The 16,313-nt window shown below is 31.2% G+C and overlaps 1 protein-coding gene across 1 annotated transcript; it reads right to left on the bottom strand.

Annotated features, from left to right (window-relative positions):
* Positions 1–10,029: 10,029 nt before the first annotated feature.
* Positions 10,030–12,872, bottom strand: LOC111309426 (wall-associated receptor kinase 5-like). The gene is made up of 3 exons (XM_089748872.1): positions 11,880–12,872; positions 11,496–11,606; positions 10,030–11,393 (listed from the first exon to the last, which is right to left on the bottom strand). The coding sequence occupies exons 1-3, from the start codon at positions 12,802–12,804 to the stop codon at positions 10,204–10,206; spliced, it is 2,226 nt and encodes a 741-aa protein (XP_089604998.1). The 5' UTR covers positions 12,805–12,872; the 3' UTR covers positions 10,030–10,203.
* Positions 12,873–16,313: the final 3,441 nt, after the last annotated feature.

Raw genomic sequence — 16,313 nt, 5'->3', positions numbered from 1 at the left:
TATATTTAATAATGAAATTTGATTCAAATTAAATAAAAAAAAATCTAAATCAAACTAAATACTACAATTTTAAATTAATTTTTTATTTTTTCAATTTTTTTCACGCCTAACTTTTTTATTGTATTTCTTAAGTATTCACTTTTATTTTACATATAAAAATTGTGATCAAGGACGGATCATGGGAAAGAGTCTAAAGGGACTTGCCTTCCAAAATAAATTATTAAAAAAAATAACATTACGATATTAAGAAAGTAAGGTGTTAAAAACTAATTAAAAATTAATTCAGTTGACAAAAACTTTCCTTTTGATTCTATAAATAAAATTGAAAGAAGTACATTTTGATTATATTGTTTTATTCAAATTGTTATAACAGGAGGTATATGCAAATATAAATTAATTGAATAAATTTCAATAAAAATTGGTGAAAATAATTAAAATTTAAGGTTTGAATATAAACTATTCAAATTGGATTTTTTATGATATATTGATAGATAATATGTAAATTTTAAAAATTTTATAATTTTTTTTATAAATTGATGATTTATTTTAATTTTAAAGATAAAATAATCTTTCTTATTTTAAAATTTTTTTCAAAAAAAATTTTAATGTATAAATTCAAAATATAAACAGTGATTTTTTTATAAACAAAGTTGGAGTTTGAAATAAAAAATGTTATAAGTTTTTTTTTAAAAAAAATTTTAATGTATAAATTCAAAATATAAACAGTGATTTTTTTATAAACAAAGTTGGAGTTTGAAATAAAAAATGTTATAAGTTTTTTTTTAAATAATTTTATAAATTAATTAAATTAAATTTTAAATTAATATCTTCATCTAAAAGAGAACTTTACATCATTGCTTATAACAGATATTTAAACAATTGATTCTCTTATCTTCACAGCTGTATGTCGTTATAAATGAGTAATTCAAGTAGCTCGAAACCATCTTTTTCTTTCTGACTATAGGTTAGGTACGACTGTGAAATTCTACTTTCTTCATTAGCTGGCAATATCTGTTCTGAGTTAAATTTGCACTGAGGGATGGTTTTTATCCAGACTACTTTCTTCTTCGCATAAATATCATCTTGTAAATCTGAGAAACAGTAGTTGCTTTGTCTTTGCCGTTGATAGACTTGCTGAGATGTCTGTTTTCTTTTCTTTTTGAAAAGTAACTACTTTTTATCTTTGGCATTGGATGCCTCTGCTTCAAGATTTGACATTTGGTATGTTTTTCTTTTTATTTTTTTTAATTTTTTTATCAATAGTATTATTTTTATTTAAAATTATAACTCAAATTTTATAGGAGATTTATTTGAAATTTATTAAAATTTTATTTAAAATTTGTTATATATTACTTAATGAAAAAAAAAAAACTTACAAAAGAAAAATTAAAAATTTTTTTTTTTAATATGTAAGTTTGACTTACAAAAAAAAAATTTAAAAGAAAAAAAATTCTTAATAGACAAGTTTGTATAGTTATAAATAAGTGAAGTCTTTATAGGATTAGATATGAGAAAAAATATAAGAGAGTTATAAGATTTTATGGAATAGATACTTTATAGGAGTACTAAAGATTTATGTCTTATGAGTGTGTATGTTTATTTATGAGTGAACTAGATGAGACTGAGAGAATCCACATAGGTATGATGTATGGTGCATATGGGTATATGTTCGATTGTGTTGAAATGGTACACATGGATATGTGTTTGTTTGGGTTGAGAATATTTTATAGGACTAAAAAAGATTGAGAGTGTCTTATGAGTATTTATTGTTAAGTGGTTGATATGTTTTAATGTATGTTTGTAATTTTTTACAACTAGTAGATCTTATTTTTCATTCGTGGATGTAGGTAAATTGGATTGAATCACATTAAATTGTTGTCTCTTATGTAATTAATTAATTATTTGATTGCACTTTCGTTGATGTGATTAGATTGAGGTATTTTGGCCTAATAAGTGGTATTAGAGTTGTGATAATCCTTAACAAGTGATATCAGAACATGGTTCGAGACATGAGAAGAGACAAGTTTAGAAGAGCTCGATTCAAAAAAAAAAGTTCGAGTTTATGTTTTGAGGATTAGTTTGCATAAAGTGTGAAGACAAACAATAGAAGATGCTTGTGAGACTTCCATTACAGGTGAAGCCAAGTATGTTTAGTATGAAGAAAGATGATTGATAGAATTTGAGTCAAAGTAGAAATTATAAGGAATAATGACTCAAATCTCATAGGAGATTTGTTTGAGATTTATTAGATATTACTTGATGGACAAAAGACTTGCAGAAGAAGAATTCTAAAAAAAAAGATTCTTAATAAGTAAGTTTGACTTACAGAAAAAAAAATTCTAAGAGAAAAAAGATTCTTAACAGGCAAGTTTGTATAGTTATAAATAGGTGAAATCTCTATAGGGTTAGGTATAAAAAAAGATATAAGAGAGTTATAGGGTTCTATGTGATAAACACCGTATAAGAGTACTGAGAATTTACATCTTATGGATATGTATGTTAGTTTATAAGTGGACTAGAAAAGACTGAGAGGGTCCACATAAGTATAATATATGTGTGTATATGAGAATGTGTGGTTGTTTTGAAAAGGTGTAAATAGGTATGTATTTGTTGAAGTTGAGAATACTTCATGAGACTATAAGAAATTGAGAAGGTCTATTGGTATTGATTATTGAGTGGTTGATATGTTTTGATGTATGTTTGTAATTCTTTACAACTAGTGGATCTTATTTCTCATCCGTGGACGTAGGTCAGTTAGATCGAACCACGTTAAATTTTTATCTCTTGTGTGATTGATTAATTGTTTGATTTCACTTCTGTCAATGTTATTGGATTGGGACCTTTTGACCTAACAAATGGTATTAGAACTGTGATAATCCTTAACAAGTGGTATCAGAGTATAGTTCGAAACATGAAAAGAGGCAAGTTTATAGGAGTTTGATTCAAGAAAGAAGTTCGAGTACGTATTTTGAAGATCAATTTGCATAAAACGTAAAGGCAAACAAAAGACGATGATTGTGAGATTTCTATTACATGTGGAGTCAAGCATGTTTAGCATGAAGACAGATGATTGATGGAATTTGAGTTAAGGTAGAGATTGTTAGAAAGAATGACTCAAATCCCATAAGAGATTTGTTTAAGATTTGTTAGAGATTTGTTTAAAATTTATTAGATATTGCTTGATATACAAGAAGACTTGCAGAAGAAGAATTTTAAAAGAAAATGGATTCTTAATAGATAAGTTTGACTTGCAAAAGAATAATTTTAAGAAAAGAGGGATTTTTAATAGACAAATTTATATAGTTATAAATAGGTGAAGTCTTTACAGGTTAGGTATGAAAAAAAAAAGTAAGAGAATTATAAGATTTTATGGGATAGACACCCCATAGGAGTACTGGAGATTTATGTCTTATAGGTGTATATATTTGTTTGTAAGTTGACTAAAAGAGATTGAGAGGGTCCACATAGGTATAATATATAGGTACATATGGGTATGTATTTGATTGTGTTGAAAGAGTGTACATGGATATGTGTTTGTTTGGGTTGAAAATACTCCATAAGACTAGAGGAGATTGAGAGGGTCTATGGGTATTAATTATTGAGTAGTTGATATATTTTGATGTATATTTGTAATTCTTTATAATTAGTGGATTTTATTTCTCATCCGTGAATGTAGGTCAATTGGATCAAACCACGTTAAATAATTGTCTCTTGTGTGATTGATTAATTATTTGATTTCATTTCTGCTGGTGTAATTGAATTGAGGCCTTTTGGCCTAACAATTTTTACTCCTATCCTCAATTATTTTATTGCCCTTTGCACAGACTTTAATATATTCTTTAATTCCAGCATTTTTTTTCAACATATGTGGTGGATATTTCATTTGCTGTAAATTTAGATCTATTATAAAAGTCCTATGGAATTTTAAAGTTCATTGGACAATTCTTCGTTGACAGAATTTAATTTCTTAGCAAGTTTTGCAACATGAGCTGCTAAATTTGCCATTGATTCTTTCACATCTTTGGATACTAGGTTTGTCATTATTCCTTTAAATATTTGGCTCATTTCTTGATTAAAGTGTAATTAAATTGAATCGAAAAATTATTAAATTTAAGTGTTAAATTTAAATTTGAATTGAATTTATAAGAGATTTGTTAAATATTACTTGATAGACAAAAAGACTTACAAAAGAAGAATTTTAAAAGGAAAGATATTCTTAATAGACAAGTTAGACTTGCAAAAGAAGAATTTTAAAAGGAAAAAGATTTTTAATAGGTAAGTTTGTATAATTATAAATAGGTGAAGTCTCTACAGGATTAGGCATAAGAAAAAGATGTAAGAAAGTTATAAAGTTTTGTGGGATAGACACTCTATAAGAATATTAAGGTTTTACATATTATGAGTGTGTATGTTTATTTATGGGTGAACTAAAGGAGATTGAGAGAGTCTATTTAAGTATGATGTATAGGTGCATATGGGTATGTATTTGTTTATATTGAGAATACTTCATAAGACTAAAAAAAATTAAGAGAGTCTATGAGTATTGATTATTGATGTGAGATTGTTTTTATGTATATTTATAATTCTTTACAACTAATTTATCTTGTTTCTCATCCATAGACATAGGTTAGTTGGACTGAATCACGTTAAATTATTCTTTTTTGTATAATTAATTGATTGATTGTTTGATTTCGCTTTCACTTGCTTGATTGGATTGAAGCTTTTTGGCTAACAATATCATAGTTGAAAGTTTTGCTTCAAGAAGAGGTTTTATTTCTTTAAAGTTCTAAATGTTGCAAAAAATTCTAAAATTGTTTTAAAGAGGTGTTCTGCTTTTGTTAAAGTGAATAAATGTTAAAATGAAAATCATATGTATGTAAAAAGATTTAAAACTGAGAATCAATTAGGTGACTCTACCTCATTAGAAGTGATACGTGAGCTAAAAGAACAATAGCACCTGCAATGACATAGCAGAGGAGGAGAGAGAGGAGAAAAGAGCGATCTGATCTCATGCCTCATGGCTTCACTCACGGACATGCGGCTACTCTTTCTGTACCGATGTTGTATTCGTGTTCGACACGAACACACCGTCGATACAGTAAAATACATACAGACCAAGCTAGGACACGATAAAAAAAATAAAAATCTAGTTCCACACCATCTGGAGAGATTTTTTTTTAGATCTAGGATTTTCCATTTTTCTTTTTTTGAAAATCTTGTTAGGTAAGAAGAAAGAAAAAAGGTTAGATGTATTTACTGATAATTTTTAAATAATTTTTCAATATCGATGGGCAATGGCAGATGGTGGTGATGATGACAGAGGGGTTGTCAAAAACCGGTAGGAGCTAAGGAAAGTAAACAGGAAAATAAAAAAAAGCAAAAAAAAAAGAAATGCAAAAAAGAAGGAATGAAAAGGAAAGAAAAAGAAAATTAAGGGATAGAGTGGGTCTCTTATGGGTGGAGTAGGCATGTTTTAGTAGACCAAACATGATTTTTGACATTTTTTTATACACCAAAAAGTAAAAAGAAAAAAATGAAATTAGAAAATAATATAACTTGTCGCACTTCTTAAAAAATTAAATACATTATTTAGTTGTTTGAGCTATATTGTTATTTCATCATTTTGAAATAATTAATATCTTGTATGTATTTAAAAATAAATTTTTTTTATATAATTAAGAAATTTTATATATTATAAAATATAATTTTAAATTGAAAAAAATGAAACATTAAAAATTGATATTTACATATACATCGACTATTTTAATATAAAAATATATAAAATAAATTTATTATTGTGTCTTATCATATCCATGTCTTCTTTTTTTTTTCTTTTTTTTTTTTTGTAAATTAGTGTTGTCTTATTCATGTCTATGTGGCGTCGCATTCCTATTGCATGTCTATGTTTCTGTTTTATCCTTATTTGATTGTTGCTCTGGTTTCTTCTGTGCTTATAATCTTCGTAAGATGCTGAAATACAACTTTGGTTTTTATAATTATACTGTTATTGTGCTTATTGTAGACATCGGTTTTATCCGGATCTACTATATTATTATTAATAATAATAATATTTAACAAAACAAACAAAAAAACAAAAAATAAACAAACAAAAGAAACAAAAATAAGACAAAAGTCAAGGGGTTGGTACGACGCCGAACTGGTCCGACCAACTACCCGATCAGCCTTCAGACAAGCCACCAATCACGGACGGTAGGTATGATTTTTCAATTAAAAAATGAGATTCGAATCCTAGAAATTTTGAGATTTGAATCTTAACAAGCTCTATAAATAGAGCTTGCAAACCAGAGGGAGAGGGAGGGCAAAACGAAAGCAAAAACGATAAAAAAAAAAAAAGAGAAGGGCAGATTCTGTCGAAAATTTTTTTTGCAAAAACACAAAAAAGGGACAAAATCACAGTCCCCAAGTAGGGAAACCTAGTGCCAGAAAAGCCACCTACACAAAAAAAAAGAGATCAGTCAATTCTGTCCATAAAAAAAAAAGAGAAAGAAATGAGAGCGAAACTTTGAGCCCCGATCTACGTCGATCGGGGCTGTTTCCGATAAAAAAGACACCGGATCTGGAAAGATCGCTTCGAAAAGAATTTCCAGAAGTATTTTCACCTTTTTCGGTGATCGAAAACCATCGCAGTGACTGTCGGCGGTGAGCCAGACGTCGGTCGGTACGGTGGTCTGACGACTGGCCAGCGGACCTCTCCCCCAGCTCTCTCTCTCCCTCTCTCTTTTTTTTTTCTGAAACAGAAGCCAAATGAACCAAAAAAAAATCTTCAGCTATATATAGTAAAGCAAAAACTCAAAACGACGTCGTTTAGGGCATAAGGCCAAAACGACGCCGTTTCAGCCAAAGAGGATTCGCATGTCAACCCGTGACCCGACCCGAGATCCGCGCACCCGACTCGCGACCCATTTCCTTCATCAGCCTCTGACTGGTCTGACTGGATCGGAACCGACCGCCCAGACTGAGCCGAACTGTCAAACCGAACCAGGCGTTGACCGATCCGGTTCAGGTAAAAAAATTTTTTTTTTAATTTTTATATATTATTTTATTAATATTTATGCATATTAAAATATCTATATTTGTTAGACTAATTGATGAAATTGTGGTTAATTTTTTTTATGTAATTATGTTAATAAACTTTAAAAACAATAATATAAAAATAAATTTAATAATAATACTAAACTAATAAAAAATAAGAGAAAAGGAAATTTTTATCCGACGATGAGATTCAAAGGTATTCCGAGTAGTGATGTCTACGAAATCTCTGGGTGAGAAGATTTTTTTTAAGTACTACCAGTGTATTGGAGTATTTATAAAAATTTTCAATACAGTAAAGATTTTCTTTTTTAAAATAATAAATAAAAATTGATTAATAAATTAAAAATATAAGTAATAAAAATAGGAAGAAAAGAAATTTAATCCAATGATGGGATTCTAAAAGTATTCCGAATAGAGATGCTTTAAGAAATCTCTAAGTGAGAAGATTTTTTGTAAAATATTACCAGCGTATTGGAATATTTATAGAAAATCTTTAATATGATTAAATTCCTTTTTTTCTTCAAAATTTCAATTAAAATTTTAAAATTAATAAAACAATTAATAAAATTTTTGAAAAAGAATAAAATGTGTGCATCAATATGTTATTATTTGCATTGCATACATGACATAATTTTTTTACGAAAAGTAAATTTAGACCTCCCAAAGATGAGATTCTAAAAGTATTCCGAGTAGAGATACTTTAAGAAATCTCTAGGTGAGAAAGAGTTCTTTTAATGTTACCAACGTACTGAAACATTTTAAGAATTATTTTAATAAAAAGGTTTTAATTTATTTTTTCTCGAGAATAAATTTTTTTTAACGACATTTTCTTACGAAAAATAAATTCGAGCCTCCAAAGATGAGATTCTAAAAGTATTCCGAGTAGAGATGCTTTAAGAAATCTCTAGGTGAGAGAGAGTCTTTTAATGTTACGAACGTACTGGAACATTTTAAGAATTATTTCAATAAAAAAGTTTTGATTTATTTTTCTCGAGAATAATTTTTTAAAAATAAATAAATAAAAAAAATTAAGGAAATTATTTTTTGAATACTGAAAATAAGGCTGTTTTTATCAAAATCAAAGGATAACACGTTGTTAATTGGTACCGTTTTTAACGGGCACTGTGGGGGTGCTAATCCTTCCCCACACGTAACCGACTCCCGAACCCAGACTGTTTCGTAGACTGTAAAATTATCTTTTTAATAAATTTTAATTAATTTTAAGATTTCATTAAAATGATATATTTTAATAGGTGATTAATCGCACCTAACCAAAAAAGATTGGTGGCGACTCCATTATATTTTTTATTTGGTTTCCAAATTCGTCGGGCGGACGCAAAACCATTACGACACTTATAGTTTGCTTGTTGAAGAGAAACTTCGTTCATTTCGTCCCATTTAATCCTTTCAGTTTATTTTCTAGCTACATAAATTTTTGAAGCATAATTTGTGACTAAATTATCTGCTTGATTCAGCGTGGGAAACTTACAAATTTAATTAATAAATAAACTATAGACGATATAATCGGGATAGAAGTGGATAGAGTTCGAGGTAAGGTTGGGATGAGTCCCCATCCGTGTTAAATTGTGTGCAATCCTACTGCAAAGGTATTGATTCTGAAATTCGCACCAGAGATATACTAGAAAGCTGATCACTCATAGCTTTCATTTTACATAGAAGTACATAAAAGAAACCCCTTTTGAGATGCCTAAACAGCTTTCATTTACCATTCCCAATATCATAAAGTTAGACAAGTTTATTGCTCACCAATGAAAATGATTCGACTGTTCCCTTTTTTTGGCCAAATATTAAATATTTGAAACTTTCGAACTACACCTGTAAGAAGCTAACATATCTATCTAATTTTGTAGATTTATTCGTCAGCTGTTAACTAGCTGCAAGATTCTAGTTTCCTTTCATATTTTTCTTTGAGTTATCTACTAATCTGATATTTCTTAAATCTGAATGGTTTGTCATCCTAGTTGTACAATCTAGGTAATGTATGATGGGCTGAAGTTTGTGTCTGATGCATAGTCATAGTCTAAATCAGCCATGGTTTCCTTGGGCTATTTTTTTAGTTTGTTGAGTAATTGCTGCTGCTTTATGATGGATAAACTCTCTAATAATACCCATTTTAAGTTACCCTGTTAGTATATATTATAATGTATGTACTGCTCCACATTCTTATGTAAGCTTGTAACAAATTGAGTTGCTCATTACCACTGGCTGTTTTCTGGTTGAGACTGTACAAATTGAAAAATTGAAGGCATGTGTGGCTTAAACGTACTTATTGTGATGGGACTGACCTTGATGAATTGGATTTATTCTCAATCAATGAATTAATTGAAACTAAATGGCAGAAACTAGATGAATGAATTTAATGTCCTAAATGTTGTTTTAGTTAATTGTTTTCATTGTGGTATAGAGATTTGTATTTGCTTCAAGTTTTACAATTATCTTTGTCTAAAAGATAACATTCTTATTTATATCTTTTGCAGGACAAACCAACAAGATGAATTAGAAGTTCTATAGGGGATGGGGAGTTGGACGAGGAGCCTGGGGATCCAAATGGAAAAACCCATATTTAATTTCACTGGTTGCTGTGGCTTGTACATCTAGGTTATTGGTTTTCTTATTTCCAGTATGTTGTAAGGTATCAAATCAGTTTCATAATGTTAGTCCAGCTGTAGCAGAAAGCTGCATGGTTTGGCCTTTTTCTTTGATAGGACTACTGGAGGTATGAATATCTTACATTGTACAGAAACACAATTTTTCCTCAGGTTTTAGGGCATCGATGGAAGGTGGTCAGCTTCACATCTTACTTATACTACTGTGTTTTGATTATCTGAGTATTCTGTTAATTGGTATTACGATTAATCCAACTACCATTAGGTTTGTGTTGCTATATTTGATGCAACCGTATATATATGTAATAGTATTCTTATGAAAACGCCTACCGATTGGTTTAATGTTGTTAGAAACCTTTATGAACTTGTCTTAAATAATTAATACCAAATGGTTAAGTCTGAAACACTTAAGCAAACTCAGTAGACAAGAACAACATGGTTTAGGTATCATAAAAAATAATATAGGTTCACCAAATTATACAAAGCAAACAGAACGTACAAAAAATCTATATCTTGTGGATGCTTATCGTCCTGGGTTGTCTAATGAAAGTGATAGGTTTGTTGGCGTTCCACTGTATTTAGTATTTGATGATGAACTCTGAGCCGGGTATAATTCTGCTTGTTCATGCAACAAGCTCAAAGCCTGCTCACAGTTAGCTTGACCCCATGGATGTTTCTCAAGTTTTCTCAACTCTATCAGCTCTATAAGCACTTCTTTCATTGAAGGTCTTTCATCCCCCCTCAACTTCAGACATCTCATAGCCAGGTCGGCAACTGCTATCAGCTCTTCTCTATTCTCCTCGTTTGCAAGTTCGGGATCTAGGATCTGGAGGAGACGATCCTGTTGCATTGATAAAATGAAGTAAGAAGATAGGTTTCTTTCAGGCTCTGGTCTTGCAAAAGATACTGGCGTCTCGCCAGTGAGCAGTTCCACTAACACAACCCCATAGCTATAAACATCACTCTCTGCTGTCAATTGGCTTGTCTGGAAATATTGGGGGTCCAAGTAACCAAGTGTACCTTGGACTAATGTAGTAATTTGAGTTTTATCGATAGGAATCAACCTTGAAGCTCCAAAATCTGACACTTTGGTAATATAATTTTCATCGAGTAATATGTTGGCAGTTTTGACATCTCGATGGATGATTGGAATCGAGGCTGCAGAGTGAAGGTAAGCAAGTGCGCTAGCAGTTTCGGTGGCGATCCTTAGACGGATGTCCCAGGAGATTGAGGCTGCCTTTTCGGAATTGTGAATGTGATAGTGGAGGCTTCCATTGGGGACAAATTCGTAGACCAGTAAAGGGACTTCAGTCTCCAAACAACATCCCAAGAGCTTGACTACGTTTCGGTGGTTGATTTGGCTAACAACAACAACTTCATTGATAAATTGTTCAATTTGGGAACGAGTTTCTATTTTCGACTTCTTGACAGCAACTATTTGATCGTCTCCTATGATACCTTTATAGACCGTTCCATTTCCTCCTTCGCCGAGGATTCGATTCTTAGAATAATTATCGGTAGCCTTTGCCAACTCCTTGGCCGTAAAAATTTTTGTTGTCTCAACAGCACTTTGACGGGAAGAATTTTTCTGCTGCAATAATAGTCCCCCATTTTCAAGAAAGAACTTTTCTCTGAGCTTGATTAGTCTTCTTCTCTTTAAGAAGAAGTAAGTGGAAAACACTAACAGAAGCAGAACCAAAACACTGACGAAAGCTGCATGAATTAATCATATATATATATATATATTAAGAGCTCTTCCTAGAAAAGAAACAAAAAAGAAATAAAGCAAAACGGTGTGTTGAGTTATATAGTTACCTAGAACAGGCAGGAGCAGCTGAGAAAGAAATTGCTTGCAATGATAACTTCCTGGTGTATTAATACACTTATGATTGCCTTCACATGGATTATTAATGCACTCATCGATGTCTTTCGCCAAATAGAACAAATGATATCAGTATATATATATATATATATATATATATATAGGTTACTGACTTATATATATAGTAGTATTATGGAGGAAACATGAGCATTAATTTATAGGGGAAATTAAAAAAAAATTGACAGAAACATGATGTATTGGTTATATGCTCAAACTTCAACAGCATTTAGAATATTAAAAAGATTAATTATAGACGATGTTGAACAAGGGTGATGAAAGAGTTGAGTAGTATATAGGGAACAATAAGTAAGCCATACCTTGGCATCCCTGACTACAATAAGGGTTCCCTTGGTAACCTTGGTTGCAACTGCAGCGATAACCTTGACTACCCTTCACACAGTGGCTATTCCCCTTGCAGGCATAAGTGTTCAAGTCTCTTCGAGCTTCTTTGCAAGTGTGGTTGCTCACAATCCAATCAAGAACCACTGTAGAATGCTGTATCTTAGTCAAAAATTTGTTATCATCACCAAGATCAGATGCCTCGAAACTATAGTTGTGTTGGTCCACTAAGAAAGCAGATCCACAACGATAGGGCACCGAGATCTTTGTTTCATTAAGCACTTCCTTTATTTTTGATTCATTGGTGAGAATGTTATCCACATACGTTTGAACTATTTTAAGACCATCCGTAATAGGGACCTCGCAGCACCCAATCCCAGAGCAAGATCCGTTAGTCTTGTCCTCGCGCTTAACGTGACACAAAGAGAGGCACCCAGTGAAAAGCTCTCTGTTTCCAAGTTTGATCGTGCCCAGAGAGTTACATCCAGTTACAACGAACTTGTTTTGAGACAGTGCGAATGGAGTATCAGTCAAATTAATCATGGCTGTCGGTCCATCAGTTTCAGATCCATTGAGTTCCGAGCAGGTATGAGCCACAGATGCAGGGACAGAATTCCTTACTCGTACCCGATTTTCAGCTATAGAAATGTTTACTACCTCATATTTCGTAGCATCTAAAAATGCTTTTGCTGGGTTTATGGAAGTGTTGCAAGTAATGCGAAATCCCTTTAGATAGCTTCCCTTTTCTACGCCAAAAGGGTAAGGAATTTTAAGATGTCCACAACTGGAACTGCAGTGTTTAGGCGCCTTGGGTTGTTCTTCCACAGCTACTACAGCTGATACCATATATGTTGCCAAGACGAGCCATTGGAGCTTCGGCAAAGGATGCTTTAACGAAAACATGCCTTTCTTTTATGGTTGCGAAATATCAAATGACTAATTATAAGCAACTGATTCAAGATAATATAAAATGTTATGACAGTGCTATATAGCCACTCATCTTATACAATCATTTCACACACTCACTTCTTATTTTAAGGATTTATGTGAAAGATATTAAAATTTGTATAAATATTTTTTAATATAATTTTTAATATATTTAAGTAAATTTATATATAAAATAATTATTTTTGTTTTATAAAAATTTAAAATATATATAAAAATTAATAAAAATATATAATTTGATTTGATTATTTTTTTAATTTTTTATATTTAAATTTTAAATTCGATTCAAATTAAATATATATTTAATATTTAAAATTAAACTAAATAAAATTAAAAAAATAAATTCAAATCAAACTAACTACTAAAATTTTAAATTAATTTTAAAATTTTTTTTTTATTTTTTCACTTCTAACTTTTTTATTGTAATTCTTAAATATTCACTCTTATTCTATATATAAAAATTATGACCGAGGATGGATCATGGGAAAAAGTCTGAAGGGATATGTAAATATAAATTAATTGAATAAATTTCAATAAAAATTGGTGAAAATAATTAAAATTTAAGGTTTGAATATAAAATATTCAAATTGAAATTTTTATGATGTATTGATAGATAATAAGTAAATTTAAAAGATTTTACAAATTTTATAAATCTTCTTATAAATTGATGATTTATCTTAATTTTAAAGATAAAATATTTTTTTATTTTTAAATTTTTTTAATAAAAAAATTAACTGTATAAATTCAAAATATAAACTGTTGGGAAAAACAACACCCACGCGTAGTAACCATATACACAAAATAACAAGCTCAAATCAAGAATAAGAAAATACAAATATATTTGGTTCAGCCCAACTCAAAATGGCCTACTCCAAACCTAATCCACTATCAAATAAATATTTACAATTGTGAGACTTTTAGAATGAGAAAAGTCTCCTAAAACTCCTTACTCAAAACTTAACCCAAAACCTAATTACACCCTTTAATAGCCTACTCATTTAGCTATTCTCTTGGTGTCTAACTCTCTGGGGTTACTAAACTAAAACCAAAACATCTTATTTATAAGGTGAAACCCTTTATACTTTTACTAAACTCCCGATGTGGGATACAAGACAAACTCAAACTCACTTAACTTTCGATGTGGGATTCTGAGATTCAAGGCAAATCCCAACAAATCCTCATTTGACTTGAATCTCTAAACACTTCAACAGTATCTATAAAGCTAACATGCTTACCTTTCTTCTTTTCTTTCATCACAGGCATTCCAGCAACTGAGCCTCCATCAAACATGTACAAGTGATTAACCCTATTCCCTTGTAGAATCACACTATCATTCTTATACACTTTCAACCAATAATTACTATCATAAAATGTGTACCCCCGAGAAGCTAATTCACCCAAAGCAATCAAATTGTAGTGATAATTTGGTACATACCTTACATGACGAAGTGTCCTAATAACACCATTGTGAGATCTAAGGCGAACACTCCCAATGCCTTGAATCTGCACCTTTTCTTTGTTAGCAACCACAATATCCCCATACTTTTCATTCTCATTCAACTCCACAAAGCAACTCTTATCATTGCAAACATGAACTGTAGCGGCTGAATCTAAAACCCAACCTTTATCACTTTTCAAAGTCTGGGTCTCATCCACACAAGTTATCAAAATAATATCATCATCATCAGACACGACAGCAGTAGTATCACTATTTTCTTCATCTGATTTCTTCTCATCATTCGCCCTTTTGAAAACAGCCATATCGCTTCTCAACTTCCTGCAGCGCACTTGGATATGTCCCTTCTCACCACAATAATAACATTCTACATCACTGTAATCTCTGTCTCTTGACTTGGATCTCCATCTTGATCCATCAATCCTCTTTTGAGTCCTCTCTCGATCAAAACCCTCTACAGCTAGTGTACTCCCTCCAGGTGATGAGTTCTGAGCTCCCATAAACCTTTCATTCTCATGCAATAGAGTAGTTACATCATCCAACTTTAAAGTAGACCTACCTACCAACACAGTTTGAACTAAAGGCCTATAAGACTTAGGCAAAGATGACAGCAAAATTAAAGCATTCTCTTCATCTTTTAACTCATCAATAGAAATCGCTAACAATTGAGAAACCAATCTGTTAAACTCATTCAGGTGATTATGAAGACTCATACCTTCTTCCATCTTCAGAGAATATAGATCCATCTTCAAACATAATCTATTAGTCAACGACTTCGAAGCATAAATACCTTCAAGCTTATCCCATAAACTTTTTGGAGTACTCTCAGTCAACACACTGTATTTTACCTCTGAAGCTAGCGCCAATCTAATAGTACTAACAACCTTCTTTTGAATCCTATTCTAATTAGCATCAGACATCCCTTCAGGCTTACTATTCTCTAATGCCTGATCCAACCCTTGTTGTACTAACAGATCTTGAATCGTACTTTACCATAACATAAAATTACTCTTTCCATCAAATAACGGAATCTCAAACTTAGGCATAGACATACCAGACATACCTTCTTCAGACATCTTCAAACACTGCTTCACGATCTCTTGGGCCCACGAACCTTAAACCTCGAACCTCGCTCTGATACCACATGTTAGGAAAAACAACATCCACGCGTAACAACCACACACACAAAATAACAAGCTCAAATCAAGAATAAGAAAATACAAATATATTTGGTTCAGCCAAACTCAAAATGGCCTACTCTAAACCTAATCCACTATCAAATAAATCTTTACAATTGTGAGACTTTTAGAATGAGAAAAGTCTCCTAAAACTCCTTACTCAAAACTTAACCCAAAACCTAATTACACCCTTTAATAGCCTACTCATTTAGCTATTCTTTTGGTGTCTAACTCTCTAGGTTACTAAACTAAAACCAAAACATCTTATTTATAAGGGTGAAACCCTTTATACTTTTACTAAACTCCCGATATGGGATACAAGATAAACTTAAACTCACTTAACTTTCGATGTGAGATTATGAGATTCAAGGTAAATCCCAACATAAACAATGAATTTTTATAAACAAAGTTGTAATTTGAAATAAAAAATTGTTATAAGTGTCATAACGTCTAGATCCGGGAATCTATCGCTAGACATTGACTTTAGGGAGTCGCCACCAATCTTTTTTATCTAGGTGCGATTGGCCACCTAAAGAATCTGTCCTTTTAGGGAACGCCTAAGTTTAAGGACCCCTAAAAGAATAGGTTCAGGTCTACTAACCAGAACAGGGTTCAGGAGTTCAATTACGTGTGAGGAAGGTTATAGCACCCTCACAACGCCCATCAAAAGATGGTACCAGCTTAAATTTGTGTTATCCAAAAGCCTTAAAATTTTACCAAGTAATTAATTATTGAAAATTTTTCTTAATTGACTCTAATACTTTTAGCAGAAAATTGAAAAAATTCCTTCACCTCAAGAGTATGCAAGAAAAATTACTGTTTCACTTACAGAG

Source organism: Durio zibethinus, chromosome 19 (assembly GCF_047325235.1).
Source record: "Durio zibethinus cultivar Kanyao isolate XHJ-2024 chromosome 19, ASM4732523v1, whole genome shotgun sequence".
Taxonomy (NCBI): domain Eukaryota; kingdom Viridiplantae; phylum Streptophyta; class Magnoliopsida; order Malvales; family Malvaceae; genus Durio; species Durio zibethinus.
Note: the sequence above shows the minus strand (reverse complement) of the source record. Positions and strands in the feature narration are given on the sequence as shown.

Excerpts from the sequence above, each read along its gene's own strand:
- LOC111309426 (XM_089748872.1), bottom strand. The coding sequence starts at position 12,804 with ATGTTTTCGTTAAAGCATCCTTTGCCGAAGCTCCAATGGCTCGTCTTG. Across the intron at positions 11,607-11,879 it reads TTGTAGTCAGGGATGCCAAG|ACATCGATGAGTGCATTAAT; the intron begins GTATGGCTTACT and ends ATTTGGCGAAAG. Across the intron at positions 11,394-11,495 it reads GCTGCTCCTGCCTGTTCTAG|CTTTCGTCAGTGTTTTGGTT; the intron begins GTAACTATATAA and ends TAATTCATGCAG.